Source organism: Melopsittacus undulatus, chromosome 3 (assembly GCF_012275295.1).
Source record: "Melopsittacus undulatus isolate bMelUnd1 chromosome 3, bMelUnd1.mat.Z, whole genome shotgun sequence".
NCBI lineage: Eukaryota > Metazoa > Chordata > Aves > Psittaciformes > Psittaculidae > Melopsittacus > Melopsittacus undulatus.
This window is the reverse complement of record NC_047529.1, coordinates 97,557,071-97,578,427: the sequence shown is the minus strand read 5'-3', so window position 1 is coordinate 97,578,427 and position 21,357 is coordinate 97,557,071. Positions and strand designations below refer to the sequence as shown.

Below are 21,357 nucleotides of genomic sequence, written 5' to 3'. Positions count from 1 at the left end.
TCTGTGTTTTGCACACTTTCAGCAGCAGGATGAGGCCATCACCTGGCAATGCTAGTTTTGAGGCTCTACTATGGAAGCTAGATCTTAATCCTAGCCTGGTGAAGCTGGTGATCATAGAATCATATCCTCATTTGTTTTAGCAGACTGCATGAGTAGGTTTCTGTGCTGATCCTCTAACACAGGTTTTGGCTGTGCATGTGATATAGGTACATGTAGGAACTTGTGGAGATGTGGCAGATTCCTTGGTCCTGTTCTGCAGTGTGGTGTTTCATGCTGTGGTAACTACCCCAAAAGTAGACTCTTAGCTGTGGCATTGGTTCCAAATACATTATATGGGGTTATGATAGGGTGCTTGAAAACTTCATTTATCACTCCTCTGTAGTGGTACCTGTAGATGGAGTGATGATGCTCCTCTTAGACCCTCTGTTTTTTCTGTTTAGTCTGGCTGCGGTTGAGGCTGGGAAGGCTGTGTTGTCCAATGTGAGGAAATTAAAGAAGAAAAAGGGATGACTGAGGAAAGAAGGTTAGTTTTTACATTTAGTCTAGCTGACTGTGGGGTCAAGTTAAAATTGGCCACAATATTTGTTCTTTCATAGGTATTGCTTCCAGGGGTGTTATTGTCTAATTTTAGTCGCATATTCTTTTACTGAAACAGCTTAATTAAAAAAAAATACCTAGTATTTGATTTTTACAGGCTTTGATAACATTTTGGGGAAAGCTAATGTACTTAAGTCTTCCTAGTAGAGTCAGATATTTCCTATTTATTCCCCATTTAATGTTGGGGGATATTATTACTACCTTCTAGTGCTGCCTTTTGGGCTCACAAACTGAAAGAAAAAAATAGGTATAGCATAAAAGAGTGTAAAAGGGGATGCTTCAAGTGTTGTAACTCAAGGTTCCAGTTCATTTTCACAAATGAAGTTGAACAGACTTTTAGGTTAAAAGTTAAAAGTATACTGGGGACAAATGGAGAAGATTTATTGAAGGCTGAAACCTATATCCAGAGACTGTGTGCTGTACTAGTAAAAACTTTTGATTTGTGGAGTTTTGCCAGATTTTTTGCCACAAATTTTGCCAGAGACTGCCATTTCTCACTTTCCCCCAGTGTAACACAGTCCTTTGCAAAGAGCAATGGTATGGCAACACCAAGTTTCTTTCTTAGCAGTTTTTCTTGCTGGGCCAGATCTGAAGCTGATGCCAAGTGTCCTAGCACCTTCCAGGAGGAAGGATGAGCTGCATTTTCACTGCCTTGCATCAGTGGAGCTTTGCCTTTAATGCACAGCCGGAATTATGTCTCACCTTGCCCAAAACACAATGTTTGCTGTTTCTTATTTCTGTTACCATTATAAAGCCAGGAGATACACAAAAGAGGAAGATTCTGTTCTTATGTATGTATCACCTCAGCTTTGTTAAAAATTACTTCTGCTATGACAATCAGGTAGGCAAGATTTTCATTAATCATTTCATAGATGTCACAATGGGCAGAATTTTGCCTGTGAGACTTGCTGTGTATGCAAGAAGCCACATACAATTCTAATGTTTTTTTTGGTTTGTTTTGCAAAGTGACAAGGGAGAAAAAAACCTTGATTTATTTATGCATTGAGCAAACATAACTGAACACCACTCATAATGGATAACTCTAACAACTGTTGTTTAAATATTCCTTTTTCCAGAGCTGATATGAACTTCTGCTCAGTGTTGATTTTTTCCAGGGTAGCTTTAGTGAGAATTTTAGGAAGATTACCATATAAGTGCAATGAAGATACTTTATCTAGTAAGTAAAGTAAACCAGTGTTTAGTATGTAAAATGAATGTTACTATTCCCAAGAAAAGCAACGGCAGCAAAATACTTTTCATTTAAGATGTCTTTGGTAGTGGATGAAATTTTGTCTGCTTGGCCTTCTGTGACAAAACCAGGCTTTGTTAATTACATATCTTTTAGAGAAGGCATTTTAAATATATGCTTGGGTTGGTTCATGCAATGTAAAATAAGTGCAGTATTTAGGGCTTTTCCAGTTTCAGCTTTATTAAGGGAAAGTAAAAACTACTTTGTTCTTCAGAGCAGCAAGAAATATTTATTGGAAGTGAATTGATGTGTGGTGCATGGTCTATAGGAGTGAGTTTTCTTTCCTTAGAGTGCTATTATCTAATAATCCTTTACAATTGTGTGCTTGTGGGCTTTTATAGTGTTTTAATGCTTAGAATACTTTTAAAATGGAGTATGTATCTAGTTAAGGCTTATGGCTACTTGCTGCTACAGGACTGGCACAGAACAGCGTGTACTTCTGGATCTGGATCAGAGCCACTGGGAAAGGCTAGCGGGATGTTAAAAATTAAATTTCTTGGGATTTTCTTTTTGATTGTTACATGCCATGTGTTGGATGCATCACTGGTTCATCCAATATCGATACATCAGGGAACAAATTGACTCAGTTCCTTTGTCTGTGTGCTCTGTAAGTCTGCTCCCCTTACTGGAAAGTGAAAAGCCCAGGGGATTCAAGTTGTATAAATGCCTAAATGCCTGTGCAGACTGTCCTGGTTCCTTAGCTGGCAAGAAAGAGAATATTTGTGTTGGAAGCCAGTGTTTGAAAACTGCTGTCCAGTTACATAATCTGTTCCAGAAATCAAGACATTGCCTAATTATTTAATATAATTTTACATTAATTTATTGTAATGAAAAAGAAATTGAAACTTTCTGGGGATATTTAAGTAGATGTCATTAATATTTTACTAAAGCTGGATCAATGAGATGATTTTCCTTTATGAAAGACAACTGTGTGACCTGTCTTCAGTGAGCTATTAGCAAGGAAACATCGGAGGAGGAATTCCTTTAGGATTGTAAGTCAGTGAATTGGCTGAATTTTCAATCCAAGTGAAATCTGGGATTTTAAAAGGACTGTCAATGAGCAGTTTGCATCTCATCAAAAGATGAGGAGACAGAAAAGCAAACTCCAACTAGTGTTTTGGTTCATATGTGATTTTTTTTTTCTGATCCTAGGCTAAGGAAGTGAAAGGGATTTTAGGAAATCCCTTTTCCCAGTACTTAGGGGAGAACAATATTTTCTGTCTTGGTCTTCAGAGGAACAAGAAGCCTGATAGGAGCTTGCTGGATATTAACTTTATGGTCAGCTGCAGGCCAACTCTGTGGGTGACTTTCTTCCATCTTTGGTACTAGTAGAGATTTGAGTAGAATAAATGGATGAGAGCTTGCTATTTGACAGATGTATTTGAGAAACTTTGAGGCAAACGTCTGTGTTAGCTTTGGGATACTGAAAGTGGCCTCGTTTCCTTCGCAGAGGCCAGGCTGTCATGGTCACTCCCTCCCCTCCAGCCCTAGGGAAGTTCAGGACTTGGTTGCAGGTCCCTCACGCCATTGTTTCCTGCTCTTGAGAGAGTGGGACCAGCTCGCCTCATGGCAGCTGGGGAGCAATGTTCCTCCTGCGACCCAATAAATTAAAACCCGGTATTCTATGGAAACACAATGTTCCTTGTAGTGCTTCTGTGAATTTTCTGGCTGCTGGGAGGACTGCCATCAGGACTTGGGAGACCTAAAAAACCAAAACTCACTTTAGGTTTGGAAATCATTTATAGGGCAAAGACAATCTTCATTCTTTAATTTTGTTGTTGTTGTAGCTGTTACTTGCTGGAGAAGCTGCTTTTCTTATTATTTTCTGCTGTCCTATACCATTCTTGAAACTTGCATTAAGTGAAATTATGGTTCTGATGATTCTGATGAGAGTTACAGTCTTCTGGTTCTTGATTGTGTATGGAGCTCCAGGTATGCTCTGCACTATTTGGAATAACCTTAGAATCCTAGAATCATAGACTAGTTAGGGTTGGAAAGAACCTTAAGATCATCAAGTTCCAACCCCCCTGCCATGGGCAGGGACACTTCACACTAAACCATGTCACCCACGACTCCATCCAACCTGGCCTTGAACACTGCCAGGGATGGAGCATTCACAACCTCCCTGGACAATCCATTCCAGCGTGTCACCACCCTTACAGTAAAGAACTTCCTCCTTATATCCAGTCTAAACTTCCTCTGTTTAAGTTTGAACCCGTTGCCCCTTGTCCTATCACCACAGTCCCTAATGAAGAGTCCTTCCCCCGCATCCTTGTAGGAGCCCTTCAGATGCTGGAAGGCTGCTATGAGGTCTCAACGCAGCCTTCTCTTCTGCAGGCTAACTTCAGCCTTGACTGTAGAAGTCAAATTTGCAGTACACTAGAGCATGTTACACTGAAGTTTTTGTTGCCTGTGCTTGCTTCCACCTAGAGAATGCTTAATAAAGTTAGGTGGTATAGTAGAAATGATGTTTCCATTTCACTGGATGTGGCTTAAGATACTCTAATAAAGTTATTACAAATTACAGACAGTGCTTGTGTGTGCTTAGGCAAAGGGTGTAATTTCCTGTTCATCATTGTTGCTCCAGGACACAATTTTGTGTCTTGCGTAAACTAGGTCTTTTTCATTTGTCCCACCTCAATCTTAGGAGGGGGCAGACTGACTCAGGTGGGGTGTGGTTCAGCTGTTGTGATGGGATTCACCTCATCTGTCTTTAGTTGTCCACAAGGTATAATTGTCTATGCTCCTTTTGTAGTTGAAGGGAAGAGAAAGAGATGAGTGTTCATCCCAGACTAATATAGGTGAAGGGAGATTGCCTTTCACTGTATTGACCATGCAAGGAACCTGGACAACTCACATTAGGAGGCACTACATTTGTGGATGGCTGGAGTTAGTTGCAATGAATTCAAGCCAGTGGCATGTGAGGCTGACTGCTGAAAACATTCAGGAACCCAGACTCTCTGTGTAATAGTCACAAAGTATAATGCTGTAGCCAGCGCAGCTTGCAGAAAGCTCACTATTGTGCATAGATGCATTTCACTTTTAAACATGAATGTTTAAACATTTTAGATTGGTGGGATTTGTAATATAAAAATGGCCAAGTGCATGTATGTTTGCACTTTTAAAAGTTTGAATAATGCAAAGCAGCACCTAAGCCAGACAAAATAATGACTAAAACCTCTGTAAATCAGTTCTGATTAAATCTGGTAAGAAAAGAAAACAACTGCCAGGAAGAACTTGTGTTTTCAATAGGTAATTGTAACTCCACATGGAAAAACTGCAATTTTGTTTCCTCACTATTGCGTAACAACAGACATATGTGTGGTAGTTGTATCTCTTCCGAAAGAATCCTGCAGCAGTAGATTCACATGAAGAAAACAATACTTTTGCAAAAATCCTTTTTATATTTCCTGTGGAATATGCCTCAAACTGTAGAACATCTGGGGAAATTAAGCGTGTGAGGGAATTAAATACATACCTACAATGTGAAGTTTTAACCAGCATGCTTTCTATGCAGAGTTCTGTCCTGCAGTTTTTAACACAGTATGAAAGCAGTGCAGAGAGGGGAAACATCTTGTTGCTTCAATGAATAAGAACTGTGGGATTGTTGGAGAGCATTTGTAAACCACACTTTACCCACTAGAAGAGAATTCAACAGTGGGATATGTGTGTGAGAGAGAAACATCCTTAATATTGTTTCTCTGGCGTAGAATTTTTAGTGGTTTTGTGGGAAAGACTTACTGTTGACATTTAACAAATAAGGCGTTGGACTCTTCTGAACAACCACCAAGACTTGACCAGGATCCCTTCTGTCTCCAAAAAATATTGGTCTTATGTAGCTAGTCATTTGGGGCAGATGGAAAAACAGTCCTACGCCTTTTCCTGTTGCATGCTGGCCTGCGTTTGTACTCATTGCAATGATATTTTTGGTGCAGTTTGCAACAAAAAAATGCATAGACCTTGCTGTCTCTTTAAAAGAGAAGTATTCTGGTTGATGGCTGTGGGTAGTTATGTGTGGATGGATTCTTGTATTTTACCATAACTAACTGACATCTACTGAGTTGCTGCATTTAGCTGGAGAAGGTGGGGGGAGCAGCAACACCCCTGACAAGATTGGGAAGCCAGGGAATGAGGTAGAAATAAACTAAAGCTATCCAAAGCCACTTTAATTTTTACAGCAGTAGGACAGATTTGAGTTCAAGGCTCAACTCTGTTATTTGAATTGCAGTTTCCTCTGAAAAAGAGCTGTCTCTGTGACTCATATTTCACCTCCAGCTCTCTGATGAGAGGCTCTCTTTCTTTGTATGTGTGTATCCCTTCTGTGTGTTGCCTCTGCATAAACTAGGCCAGAAATTGCTATGGAACCTTGATTTTTACTATTTTTAAACTCCGCTCTACTCTGTGATAGGAGCCATCAGTGCTGTGGTTCAAATACTGATGTGAAGGAATGAAGTCCTGACTTTCTTTTACAGATGTAGTAAAGTGCCTGAAGTGGGTGGCTTTATTTGCCCATTTAAACAGGCTTCAGTCTCACACTGCATTTCTTACCAGCTCCATCCTTCATTAGGGATGTGAAGTATATTTCACCAGGTTTGGTGAGGGAGCAAAATTCCTTTGGCAGTAACCAGAGCAGTTTCTGTTAGTTGTCAGTACATGTAAGGGAAGAAGTCATATATATTGTGTGGCAGTATCACAGTTGCCTACGCTTCTTTTACAGCAGCTCATGTTTCTGAAATGAGGTCTTTGGCAAGTGTTGTTTGTCAGATTTGAAGAGGAAAATATGAAGCTTATTTCTTAACAGTGGTTGTCACTAGCTTCCGTGTAATAAGTGAACTTGTTTTACAAGGGTCAAAAGCACTTACATTTTGACTGTAGCAATAGCATTTCATAATGTTGAAAAGCAGTCAAGTACGTGGACTATTGTGCTAAACTGAATGTCTCATGAAAACCTTAGCAAGTTTAAAGCACTGTTTCTGGCCTTAGGTTTTAAAAAATTTCAAGGTCTTATGAAACCTAAACTGTACTTTCAGCTTTATGCATTGTAATAATCTCATATTAATGATGCTGATGTTTTGTCATGTATTTCTTAATATGTACATTTTCCTGTTAACAGAACCTAAAAATGTAAAAGACTGTGCTTTGGCAAATTGCCAATATAGAAGATTCCTTTACAGGTTCTTTTGCAAAATAGATTGTATAAGTAGTACAGTGGCACAGGACAATATTTATTCCAAAACTGAGAAGGAAACCTAAAGACTTTTGAGATATATCTCAAAAGAATATAAATATATATATGCATATTATTGTTATTATTGTAGGTAGCTCAGTTGTCTTGGATTGAAAAGAAAGTAGCTGCTGCTCTCTTTGGGACTCCACCAACTTCAACAGTAGAAGAAGCATTGCAGAATTTCCTTAAGGTAAGTCCTAGCCAAGGGTTTTCCTGTGTGACTGTTCTCAAGATGTCTGCTCAACAGAGTATATCCAGTAGTTATAAATCCTGAGACCTCCTAAATACCACAGAGCTCTGTACTAGTAAAGTATTTTTTTCTTTTCTGTTTTAAAATTAGTTTGCAGATGAGTGGCTAGCACCTTTCTTCTCTTTCTTTAGTTTTAAGGAATTATTCAGTGACTTGCCATGATTAATATTTGTTGGACTTAATGTGAGATGAATGTAGCTGAGTTACATATGCTGTTGAAACAAATTAACCATAGCAATAACCAATGATTTGCCCATTTCTGTAGGAGGGTTAACATAAGCAAGGAAAACTTTGACATTGTGACACTCCTCTTTTTCTGAACTGAAGCTCTTACCATTGAATTTCAGTAGAAGCCTTTCTTATTTGGGGAGGTGAAATTACCTTTATAGTGAACTAGAAAACTCTTGTCATATATGTCCGTGTTCCTGGGCATTCTACTTCAATGCACAGTTATGCGAAAACACCACATGAATAAAATAAATCTTTCAGTGGTTTTTATATGAATAATTTCTAAATCTGGAGCTGAAAAATACAGGGTTTTCACTTAACTGAATTCAAAGCATAAACTTCCATTGTTGCAATTGCTTTCAGACAGTTTCTCAAAGGAATTGAACAAACATACTTTACTCACTGTCAAAAGTACTTACTCTCTGTGTTTTTAGGATATTTAAAGATGGAATGATCTCCTGAATTTTTGACAACACAATATGTTACCATCTTCCCAGTTTTAAGAGATTTTTATCTCTAAGGTCAAACTCCAGAGGTGATAGAAATAATTGGAAATGTTCCCTTTAGCTTCAGGGCATTTTGTGGTGGCCTGCAGAATAACTGTGGTTTTAAGTCATCTTCTGCAACAAAAAATAAATTCATGTCTAAAACAGCTGTTTGAGTTTCTTTTTCAGTTGTTTGATAATACACAGTTGTGGTGAAAGCAGCATTGCTTTGGTCAAAGGATTACGGCTACTATAAGTTTCACAGATATAATTTTTCCTCTCTCAGAAGCTGTTTGTTGATTAAAGATACTTCTTGGTTAGTAGATAATTAAGATTCTCATCATTCAAGCTTCTACATCCTTGATGTGTTTTAAAAGGAAGACAGTCTTGAAGGTTTTTAACAACCTGAAGTTTTCAGAAGATGGTAATGTAAAAAAGGAAGGTGAACCTAGAGCTAGAAGTTACAGGTCTTGGAAAAAAAATAACTATAAAGTTGATGAATGCAGTTCATAGCCCATTACACAAAGCATGGATAGTTTGTTACTTGTTTATTTCTATAGTTGATTGCTATGTTTATATAAGGAAATAAATATCTAGAGAGAGCAGTGTCTTACAACCCAATGTGTGAGTTCATCCAATAGATATTCTGTAGAATGATCTGAGATCTTTACAAAGCACTTAGGGACAGTGGAGAACAAGGGGAACAGATTTTTTTTGTGTTCAATATCAGCACCTCATGTGCCTAGTTTAGGGTTTGAGTTTGGAGTTTTCTTGTTTTCTTGGAATTTTTTAAAGCTCTGAACAGCAGTACACACAGTAGGGATGATGCAGTCTGATGTCTGTGGTATGTAGACCACATAAATCTCATCACACTAGTTTTATGTCTATTTTCTTTCCTGTTTTTTATTATTTAGGCGGAAGAAATGCATCCGGGATATTCCAAATGCAATTATGTGTATTTGGCAAAGGTAAGTAAGTTCTTGTAAAACTTATGATTTGTAGACTCTGGTATTTGTACAGTGGTCTGATTGGAAACAAAATGTGGGTTGTTTTTTTTCTCAGTGCTGTAAGGATCTTGGCCAGAAAAATAATGCACTGAAGTACTGTGATTCTGCACTGTCAATTCTTTCAGTTACTAATGAGGTGAGTACAGAGAGTGGTAACTTGTTCTCTTGTGACTGCTGTCTTGTCTTTGGCGCCCAGTATTGCACTGTCAGTAATAACATAACATCTCAATTTTTCTTTTAAACACGGAACCTTCCTTTTTCCTCCGCTCTTGTTTGGCTCATTTACAGTTGTCTGTATCAACAGCTTTAAAAAAAATTTTTGGGAACTGTCAAGGACTTTTCTGTGTCAGCAATTGAATTGCACTCTTTGTAATTCAACCCATTTCATTAGACTATCTTAAGCATAAGCAGTTGAGTGTGTCACTCTAGCTGTATCGAAATTTTGCCCTAGACCTAGTTTTTCTTAGTTGAAAGCATTCCAGATTTTGTCACACAATCTCTATCTCCTGCTAAAGCCTCTGGTTTGTGATTCTTGTCAAGGCCTCCAGGGCAGTGTGTTAGCTGCAGCAGAGGTAGTTAAGATTGCCTTTGTCTTCACCCACAGTGAAGCTAAGGAGGCACAGTTCTTCCAGTTACATTTGCTGGAACATAGCTTATTCTAAGAGATTATTAGATTCCTTTTTAGGCCCTTTAGAGTATTTTTAGTATGTGGACACAAAATTTCTGCAGATCTTTGAGAAATTTTAAGTGATTTAACTTTTCAAATATAAACCAAGTCATGGCAAGAAGGTTCACTCTGATCTCATGTAGAAGCAAGTTCCATAATTACTGACCTGTGACTGGAAATGTCTTACCATCCTAGAGCATGACAAGTTCAAACCTGAGCTTTTTCCGCCTAAGGGACCCCCCTTGAGCACAGCAGATGTGGCAGGGAGAGTGAAAGGTGATTCCAGAGATGAATTGGCCCTATCCAGTTTGATTCTTTGAAGTTCAGGGAAAAGATCATTAAATAGCTCTGTAACTTGATTGACAATAAATGCTGTGTGGAGCACTGACATGTTTATGTCAAGTGTTCCTGCTGGGAATAAAGACCACTGCATGCCTCACCAGCAGCTGCTCCTGGGTGGCCTTTATTTTTGGCCCAAGTTATAGTATGTACCAATCATAAATTAAGCAATCATTGCTTAAGTTCAGTGTTTCTTTGAATATGTATTGATACAGATACAATTATTCTCTTACCTCTAATTTATTCTCTACTTACTGTTGAAATGTACCTTCAGCTTGCCTATTGCAGAACACAGAAAAGACTGCTATACATTATCCTTCATTTAGTACCTTACATCTTTGCATAAAAGGTAGGACCAGTGGTGTCAGGGAAAGAGCATACAACTGAAATTGCCTGTGCTCAGCCTGTTTTGTATATATCTGCACTGACTGTGCTGGTGAATTTTTTATTTTTTCCATATTCAGCTTACTACAAGCCTGGTAATCTTGCAATGAGCTCTTAAGCTACCTGGTAAAATTGCAAACAAACATGTATCACAGAAACTTCTGGTGGGCAAAAGACTGCCTGTGTTTAGTAAACTGCAAGTCATTCAACATATTCATAGAAACTCCTTGAAAAAGCTTAGACATAGCTTAGATTTGGTCTCATCTTTGCTAACAGTAGCTGGACAAAATTTTGGTGACTGAATGTAGTTGCTGAGGCTTCCGCTATAGTCGGTGGAGAGAGAGAGATGGGTCAGATTCCCCATCCTGCCTCCCTCTGTCCCCTGATGACAGAGAGAGATTAGATGTAGAGACAGATGTAAGATATGTACCTGAGACACCTGGCTCCTAGACTGTGCAGCTAATGAGATGTGAATCCTGCCCCTAAATTCCACTGTCATCAGTCTAAACATAAGCTGGAGTTCAGTGTGTCCTAGGCCACCTGGAGGGGCTTAGAATCACATTCTTGAAGTACCATCACGCCTGAGAAAGGAAGACTCTGAGGTGAGAACAGGAATTTGGGAGCAACATGAAGGGGGAGTGTATGCACCCATTCAAGCTGGGTGATGATGAGAACGATACTGGTTTGTGAACAGAAGAGTATCAAACAGGCCCCAGAAATCTTTTGTCTGCTTGAAGAGGGCACGATTATTTGTCCTCTTCTGTTTTGGCTAATTCTATAAATATCATAGATTTGTCAGCTTTGTTTTATTTACTTGTGTTTTGAGTTAAGTGCAGGGAAAAAAAAAAGTCCAGGGCAGTAGTATGTAATTCAATTAAAACAAACAAAAAAAAAGCAGTCAGCACAAGGTAAAACTGAGTGCACATGGGAAGGAATTACTGTAAAATGGAGATCTGGAATACAAACTGCTGATATGAACTGTTACCTCAAGTCCCATGTGAATTAGTATATTATGTGTTGTTTTTGTTATTGTATTAGAGAAAGACTATTACTAATCTGGGGGGGGGGAAACATGTTGGAACTGAAGTCATTTAGGGTTTGAACTGTATGTAGGAATAACATTCAGTCCAGTTACTTTGAGGGAAGAGACTGTAATAAAATTAAAGATACATTGGGGAGATAGTAATAAACAGATGTTGATAAAGTGCCTGAATTGATTACAGCCCTGTAAAAGATGGTCTGAAAAAGAAAACACAGGTCAACAGTATTATGAGGATTTCTTTTTTTGCCACAGCACAGGATTGCAAGGTTGTCAGCACCATGGTGTGTTGTCACAGTCATGCAAAAACCATCATTCCCATGTGTAATCACAGTTTCTTGTGTCAGTTTTCTATCTTTCTTCAGGCAGGGGAATTTCTGTATTGTTTTTAAATGTTGGCTTCTACTGGGAAACATGTATATGTATAAAGGCATAAAATCAGGAGCAGACTGAGAAACAAAAGTTGCTGGAAAGGTGCCATGTTGAGGAAATGTATAGTATTTCATGATACAAATCATCCACAGTATAAGTATGAAAAATAATAGTAGACTATGGTTTACTTTTTATTACTTCTGAGCATCCACATTTTCCAGTGACTTCAGTGGGAACCAGGGTGCTTGGCATCAGTAAAGTAGCCCATAGCTCATTTTAAACCTTGGGTCAAATTCTCAAATGGTCTAACTCAGGGCACTTCTTTGACACTTTGTCTAGGATTCATTTCATGTAATATTTCAAGTTAAGTGGTATGATTTTTGTCTTGAATGTTGTATTGCATCCAGGATCCCTTCTATGCATCTGTTCTACCACTTAGAGAATATGTTTTTAATTCAAGGGGTGGAGAGGCTTCCAAACAGAGGTAATTCTTGTTAAAGAGAAAAAAAGTCAGATGGACAATTTCAACCCTGTTATGAACCTGAAAAAAAGATACCAAAGAAATCATAACAGATAAGTTCTGATTGAACGAGTCCTCTAAGTCCTAATACCTGGTTTAAAAATAGTTTGGCACATTTTTAATCAGTCTCTGCATTTTTTAATTTTAGCTAATGTTGCAGTACAATGCACTTTTTATCCTCTCTAAAGAAAAGCCTCCAATGAATTATATGGTCTTTCCCTGGCCATAAATACTGTCATACTGTGGAGTGGTGCTTCACTTCACTGTTGGAGGTGTACAGGGCATTAAGTTATTCTGTTTTCCTCTGGTTGCTGTCCAGGTGAATAACCTCAGGGTCCTGGAAAACATTCACCCCTTCAGTAAAACAGATCCCAGTGTTCAGGGCTGCTGTGAGCTATTGTAAAGTGCCTAACAGCTGCTCTGTTTATCTAGTGGATGTTGCATTACTCTTACTGAGACTCATTACTTTGTAGTGCGCTCAAAGCCTTGCTGAGTGTGACTACATGAAGAGCTGTCGAAACCAGATGTGGTGGACTACTGAGATGGAAAAAAATGGCTTTTTAAAATTTGAAAACATGAACATTTGTCTTGCATATAGAAAGGCAAAATGCGGGGCGTGTACTTGTTTAAATGCATGGAGCTTTGTGTGAAAGTGGAATAAGAGACTAATTTCTTTTTTATAATAAAGATTGTTGGGTATTTTCAAGGCTGGAACTTGTAGAAAAAAAGATCTGAATGTAGGATTATAAAGTATAATAGCAAAGAAATCATTTTGTATTTGCTCATCTGGATATGAGCACTTGCATGGGAGTGAGCTCTGTGCCTGTAGGACCAGTAAGCTCACCATAAAGGGATTTAACAGGCTAAGAAAGACGGTGATTAAAATGTCAAGGTCCTGGTCTCTATGATGTTTTTTGAAAACGAATATAAAAAGCAGCAGTTACATTACAAAAACTGTAGTCTTGGAAGAGCCGAAGACAGCAAAGCAGGAGGAATGCAAAGCAAATCTATTTGTACTGAGAGCTGCTGAAAGTCTAACTTAAATTACAGATAAAAAATTCCTTGAAGCTGAGTATGAATTTTACAAATTTATTGGTGATTAAAAAAAAACAATAATAATTTCAAAAACAATCCCTCCTTCCCTGCAATTACAAATTAAGGCAATTCAGGTTGACATTAGCAAGTGGGAGAGATTTAGATATTACAGAAATTGACCACTATGGTATTCACTTCTTACAGGTGATAGAATGTCAGGAAGCAGAGACTTGTTAAAAAGACTCCCCCTTTAGCCTCAGTGACATTTGAAACTCTAGGAAAGGCCACATGGAGGAGGAGGTAAATATAATAATGGGCAGGAACAATGGCTGAACGTTTGTACAAGAATGCAGCTGCTGAGGAGAAATCATGCCTATAAGATTTTCTTACTTTTTTTTTTTTCTTTTCATCACCACAGTTGATCTCCTCGGTCATTAATTTCCATTTCTCATATTGTCCATAAGGAAATGAGTGGGGATACAGAGGGATGGAAGAGAAGGCAGAATACAAACTTCAGCACCCGTCGGTTGTTCCTATTACAACAGACCATTTGTATACCTGTATATTTTCCATAGCAGATTTTTCAAGAAATCCCTGCTCCCGCTCCCATAGATTAGTTGAATGTAGCAGACCTTGCTGTGATATTTCCAACAGATCTCATTTGAAACTGCTGTGGTAATCTGTCCTTCTAAATAAGATTTGAAGGAGAAAAATGTAATGTACTTTTGCTTTTAAAGTGAAGGGTACAAATTATGACTTGTTTGTTAAAAAAAATACTCATTGAAACGATGTGAATAATTTGAGTTAGCCTCAAAAGTGGTTTTGTTTTCTCATCAAAAGCAACATTTTACTTTCTTAATATCATCAGCTCAGTGTGTTTTCAGAGGATATTTATTCCTTTAGATTTCATGAACATTTGTTCTCCAAATGCTAAGGAAAAGTTGGTGGTGCTTCAATTACAAAATAATGAAGTATTCAGATTTGTGTTGATTTTGAATTCCAGGCTGTTGTTTTCCTGCTTAATAATGTTTGTGGAGTTGAACAAAAATTTCCTAATAGCTACCACCAAAATGAAAGTGTCTTTTGAATATATTTTTAAAAACTATTCCTTAATCAGTGATTGGTTTTACACTGAATCTGTGTGCTGCAAGCTCAGGCACTGGGTCTTCTAAAAACTCATTATAAAGAGATCAGATTTCAAACTTTAAAATGCTGGTAAAAATAAGACATTTGTAAAAGAGCTGCTGAAAGAATTTGAGACCTCCTGTATTTTCCATTATTTTGCACTTCAGAGAACACAGTCTGTTTTTCTCTTGGTGATCAGACTGATTTGCCGTCTGCATGTTTTTGAAGTTCTTGCCAAAAGGTTTGTTTGTGTTGTCTGCTTATTCTTTTTCCCGTCCAAAAATAATTTAAAAAAAATTTTTTTGTAGTGTAATAGTTTCATAGATAAGGATAAAGTCTATCCTGCTAAATATTGAGTTTATTATATTTATGATATTTATGATTTAACCCACTAGTATCACAAAGTACTCATTTCAACATCCTAGCAAAGGTAACACAGTTTTAGCATACACATCTTAGTACAGCAAGGCTGATGAAGAGGCGATTCCTCAAAGCATGGAGTGTATCTTCTATGCTGGTGTGCTGGCAATGCAGGCGCAGAGTGGGTAAAGTATTCACAGAGGTGGGGATGCACTGCAGTACGAGGACGTTCAGAACTGATTTCCTCTTTATGTAGAGTGGCCAGAGGAAGTCAGGTTTCCAGAAGTTTGAAATATGTTGTCTCAGTCAATATACAGGGTGAAGGAAAGCCTCAACAGGCATCTTTCTGAAGGGGCTGTAACTGGGCTGATCACGTTCAAGCTGTTTCAGTGATGACTGCACAGAAAGTGCTGTAGGTCCCAGCGTGGTGGGGTTGGCAGCTGGACAGAAAGAGGGAAATGTCTTAAACGCCAAAAGTTCCACATTGTGTACAACAGGAAAAGGAAACCAGATTACTCATGCAACTTAGTCTTTTAAGTCGAAAAGAACTAGGTGGATAAAAATTTTACATGGCTATTAATTATTCTAAATTCAATTCTGCCATTCTGTAATTTTTCAACAGTCCTCAAACTTTATTCACAGTCTTCTGGTGCGAAATGGTGTTTTTCCCTCTCCTTGAAGGATAATCAGAAAATGTGAAATTACTATCAGCTATGCATTTTAAAGTTGTGCTTGCTTTGATCCTCAAAGCTTTGAGAAGTCACAGTTCATCCTCAGAGGAAGATGCTAAAAATAATGAAAGAACATGAAATGCCCTAACTTGTGACATACAGCTGTCATATAGGAGGTTGCATTGGTTTATTGAAATATCTAATGGGAAAAATAGTATTCTGCAATTATATGCAATTTAATGCCTACTACAGTCACACCATCTGTGAGAGTCTGTCATGAAGATGCGAAGGGAGAGCGTATAACTGTGTATAATTTAAATTGTCCACAAGAACTATTACTCTTTAATTAACAGTCACTGTGCATGTTTTGGAGTTTCTTCTGTTGCAGTCCAGGATTTCTCCTGGAGCTGCGACAGAATGATACAGCTGTACCCAAAAGCAGCAGTGGCTCTCATCACCTCATTGCAGTTACCACATATCAGAGTACAGCTTTGGACAACCCTGGCAGCCCAGCTCATTTAACACACCATGCAGCCCCGCTGACTTCAGTGAAACCCTATGGGCTGCATGTTAGCTTGGGATCTGGCAGCATTTGCACACAATTATGTTTTAGTTGGCCAGTGTAACCATTTTGATTGTGGTCATGGGGGTCTATCATTCTGTGTTGACAGTTGGGACTTTGTCAATGACTGCACATATGTGCAGTGCCTGGGTTGAGTGTGTTTAGTGCATAAGGAAATAATTAGCAGAGATGGAAGGTAAAATCATTATCTTTCTGTCTCTGCTTTAACTGCCATTTAATTTTTACATGAACATTTATATGTGTATGTCTGTGTATACATTTATCAGTAAATTTTTCAGCAGAAATTAACTGTCAAAATATGGAATACCTCCAGCTAAAGCCAACATTCCCTGTTTCCCACCAGCTCTCTCTTCCCTCTTGCTTTTTCTCAACTCCCTCTCTTCCCTTCTTCAGTCCCTGGACTCCCAGGTCTTTTTTTCCTGTGCATATTCCCTGTGGATGATGGAACATAAAAAAAAAAACAACTAAATAGAAAGAAGGGAAAATAGAGTCACTGACCCTGTAATTTGAATACCTTTTGTGTAGCAGTTTGCAGAACATTTTGAACTCCTATTCAACTCTGAAAATTATATGAGAAGTGTTTAATAAATGTAAGCCTTGACAGTAGAAAGTCAAGTTTGGAAAATGACCGTGTGTTCAGCCAGTGCTGAGCTAAGCCTCAGTGTGAACAAATGGGTCTGACACAAATATATTTCATTCCTCCTGTGATTTGCACCTCTTCCTCTCCGTGCCATGCTCTAAAGGGAGATCAAAGCCTGCCCATCTTAAAAAAAAAACCCACAAACAGAACACCCTCCTCCCCCAGAAAACCACAGGTCAAAAAATCGGTGAAGAAGAAAGCTGGCAAAGTACAGGATTTATGGCTTTGTCTTCCCATTAACAGTCAAACTTCAGGCATTAATGACATTTTCATTCTTTAAACTAGAGACCGGTACACTGAACAGAGTTGTGGCTTCTCTCTCCTTTTAGCATGACATACCGCTTGGTGTGGAAGGACTGTCCAAAGGTGACATAATAGTTCACTGGCCATTCTCAGTTTTGTTTTTAATGCCATTACTGATTTTTTGGGTTTTTTTTCAGTGCTTTTGACATCTGAGTTCTTACTGACTGGAAGCTGCTGGCTCAATTAATGCAGCCTGTTAAGTGGTTTGCAGCAATAATTCTTCTTGCTTATACTGATAGAGTCTTGTTTGGAACTAGCAACTCTGGCGTCCAGAGGTTGGATGCCTTGCACGTTTGCAGTTTCTTCTCCAGCTAGATCTTAGAACAATCATGGATTTGTTTCATTCTCTTTCCTAAGCCAGTGGAAGATTCAGGGAAGATTGCCCAATATTTTTGGGACCCTTGCAACTCGTTAAAGTTCATTGCCCAGTATAATCCTTTGCTTCTAAGAAGAGAGACAATTATACAAAATTGTTTGGAGATATATTTTTTAAATGCTGTAGCTTTCAAAGTGTGAATCCTATCAACCCATGAAATGCTAAACACCACTGAGAGATGAGAAAATAATTTTGGGGTTAGAAAAGTGTGAAGAGTAGGATCAGATACACTGAAACCTTGGTTCAGTGTATTTTCGTAATAGCAAGGGACAATAGCTGTCTTTTTACTGTTTTGCTTAACAGAGTTAGTTTTCACAAGTTGACCACAATCAGAGAATGTATTTTTCCTGAATGAATCAGTATATTGATACAAATTTTGAATTTCCCAGTTCTTGTTGAAAGCCATAACCTGATGCTCCAGGCAGCCTGTGGTGATGTGGAGCTTAAGGGGTGCCGAATTCAGTGTGACATTTCCTTCTGTTAGAGTATTTTGGCAAGAGGTTACTGGCTTTGCAGTATGTGCCTTTTAAGGCCTCTGATAAATGATTAGGCAGATAGTTTAGCCGGTTGTTGCCAGTGGGAATAAGACAGCAACTCCAAGAGAAGTGTCCAGCTAATGTATTAATGCCTTAATCCAGACCAATAATATAATATAGTTTGACATGTCTGGCATATGGTTTCTATCATTTCAATATTCTTCTCTATTCCTCCATGACATTATAGACAACTAACCAAAATAAAGAGAAGCAGGAATTTCTTCACCCATAAAATGTATTTTAAAATGTCCTGTATTTTGTTCCAGCTCTTTGGTTGATTGGATGATGAAGTGATCCTGAAATTCAGTGATTACTTCACTGTCTGTCTACAGTATTTTCTTTCAGAATTGCCTCTGGTGTTATCTGGGAAATAAATAACTCATCTCTGTCATTAGAAATACTTGCACAAAATTTGTGACATGCAAGCGCTTTTCACTTGCACTGCTAAGTACACATGAGTGCATGTTATTGGGTGTTTGGACCCTTACCAGCCTGCAGGTACGAGGTGCTGACTTTTTAGAAATGTGGTTTTAAACCAAGGTGCATTTTGCAAATAGAGGTTTTGCAGTGGTAAGTAAAGCAAATGGATTATATCCAGGCAGCATTTAAAAAAATCAGTAGAAAAATGGAGTTTTGTACTGTGGTTACATGTTCATACGCATGTACCTCTTTTCGAATGGATTATACATGGAATAGCTAAAACATATGTCACTGGTTACCTGTGACCAAGAGTCTGTGAGCTGGGTTTGGTTTACAGAAAGCCCTGTGCAGACATGTGCACTTAAGCATCAACCTGAAAGGAGCCTTTCCCTTCTGTCCTAGGAGGTATAATATAGTGTTGGCTCTGAACACAGCAGACTTGCCTCTTGCTCCACCACTGGGTCCTCTCTGCTATGAGCCCAGTAGCATAGGCAGGGATCACTAACACCAGTATGGAAGATACTGAGAGTGTAGTCAATCCATGCTGGTTATTACAAATAGGTATGGCTGTATGCACCAAAACCACAATCTGACTGATGTCATTAATTACATTTCCCAATGTTTTCTTGTCAATTGCATAATAAATCATTAGCAAACATCATAGAAATATCTTTAATAAACCTGCACACAGTCGGATTGCAAGATTTTGTGAAGCATAAGGCAAGGCAGTACTTCCTACAAAGTACACCAGTAAAAGTTACGGCCTAAGCTAAAAGACTTACTGGTCTGCTAAGAAGGCTATTTGTGGCTAACATTATAAGTGCTTTAACAGAGCTGTAAAGGGAAGGCTGCCATCTGGCTCTTGTTTTCACTTCAAACTTCACTTTTGCATTCACTTAGAAATTACCTTACTATGCAGTCTTTACATTCTGTGGCAATTGCAGTTGTGTGTTATGTCTGTTGTTAGTAAAGAAATGTGGATAGGTGCATATTGTACAAATGAAGAGATTTATCCCATCTAAGTTCATATATGATTGTCTGTTTCTTTCAGGATAAAGAGGCCCAGAAGGACTTAGAAGCTTTACTTCTCACACTGAGGCTGTGACACTACATGCTTTTTAACTCTTCATGCTGTGATAGAATTGCAAAACTAAAATGAGAATCTGTAGTGACTGGGAACTGTGGGTAAATTCCAGCTAAGTGAATGGGAAAACTGTCATTGATTTTGGTTGGCTTGGATCATGGCATTTAAGCATCTGGTGATTATGATACAAAAATGGTGGATTCATTTATTATTATTTATAATCTCATACTGAAGTTAATTTTAGATTGCTGACACTGTCAGTCTGATTCTCTGAACATGAAGTCCACTGCTGGCAATGGACATACTGGGGGTTAGAAAGCAAAATGCATAGATCTCACTCTTTGTAAGATTAATTGACTAGTATGTGATGCCAGCATAGAACTGTCTGTAGCAAAAACAAACAAATGTTTCTATAGTAAATTATATTTGTATCAACTAATTTACGTAGATGTGTACAGAAGAAAATCACGAATGCCTATGTTTACACATTTTTCTCTACTATTATAAAATTAGAATCTTGTTGAAGTTAAAGCTGTCGCCTCCACAAAGCTCTTTTTATTTTAAACCTAATGTTGGTTTTAAATGGAAATGTGAAAACTTTACAAATTAAATATTAAAATTTATTTTATTTGTAATATGAAGTACAGTATTAAAAATCATTCCAATTGAAATGAAGTGTTTTAGGTTAATCTGTTGCAGCTGTGGTGTTTAGTGGATTTGTTACTGGACATCCATCCAGTTTGTGAATCCTGGCTTTTTCTCTTTGAACAGTTGGCTAGCATGGTGGCATCAGTGTGTCTCTGAAGAATCTAGTTGATCATGTGACCATCACTAACCGTTATATCCTCTATATATATAGTTTAACTTGTACTAGACTGATCAAAGACTTACTCCCATCTGAACATGTAGGACAGCAGTGTTTTCAATAAAATCTAACAGGTAGAGAACTAATGTAGTTCACCAACAGACTGACAAAGAATTCACAGAACTCTGTAGAAGAATAAAGGTCTTTACTAAATAAAGAATAAAGGCTTTTATTTCAGGATCTTAATCTAGATGCAGGGAGTGTATCTGGAAGAACTAAGCATTTCTGGTAAAAGAAATACAATTGGATAACTGCACATTGCTTTGACATATTTGATGTGTAAGATAGCATGGACCAGTTTATGGCTAAGACAAGAAGGACTCATATGGCACCAATATATTGAACTAGCAGTTAGGGGATTAATTTTGAGCAGATGTGGAACAGTGAAATTAGCAAGTAGGAACTACAGTCACCTCAACAAAAATCTAAAAATTGGACCAGTGTGAAGGAGTATGAATACCTGTGACTGAAGCATCTCATAGTAAGAGTGATTTTCACTACTAACAACAGAAGGCAATAGATACAGTAGACTGGAAGAAGACAAATATGTAGAGTAACATTTGAATTTAACCTGACTCCATGACTCTTCATAAAATACAGAGATTTCATAAACCATGGCTGTCCATTTCTTTCAAACATATTCTTTAAAAGTATGTTTTCAGACATGCAAGCATTACTTTCAGATATCTCTGAACAAAATCTGAAAGTTCAGAACTAGTTCTGAATTCTCAATGTTATCTTCATGGTTATCCGGACAATCTTCACAAGTTGAAATATGCATTGTAGTAATTTTTAATATTAATTCTGAGGGAAAATAGTTCTTATACCTATTTTTCAATTCCAGATTTCTCCTTTTTTATAATTTTTTTTATATATGCACTTTTTCAAAGAAAAGGAAAAATATCATATGAGATATATCAAATAATTTGTCTGTGACAGAAAATTGACCTGTGAACAGAGAAGCTGCAGAGGTGACACATCTTGATTTTGGTAAG

At 37.9% G+C, this 21,357-nt stretch overlaps 1 protein-coding gene across 1 annotated transcript in view; it reads left to right on the top strand.

Annotated features, from left to right (window-relative positions):
• RMDN2 (regulator of microtubule dynamics 2) overlaps positions 1–20,168 on the top strand; it is a 46,424-nt gene extending 26,256 nt beyond the window's left edge. The window contains exons 8-11 of the mRNA XM_005141012.3: positions 7,165–7,263; positions 8,951–9,004; positions 9,099–9,179; positions 19,465–20,168. Coding sequence (XP_005141069.2) covers positions 7,165–7,263; positions 8,951–9,004; positions 9,099–9,179; positions 19,465–19,518 — 288 coding nt within the window. The 3' untranslated portion in view covers positions 19,519–20,168. The remainder of the gene's footprint in view (positions 1–7,164; positions 7,264–8,950; positions 9,005–9,098; positions 9,180–19,464) is intronic.
• The last annotated feature ends 1,189 nt before the right edge of the window (positions 20,169–21,357 follow it).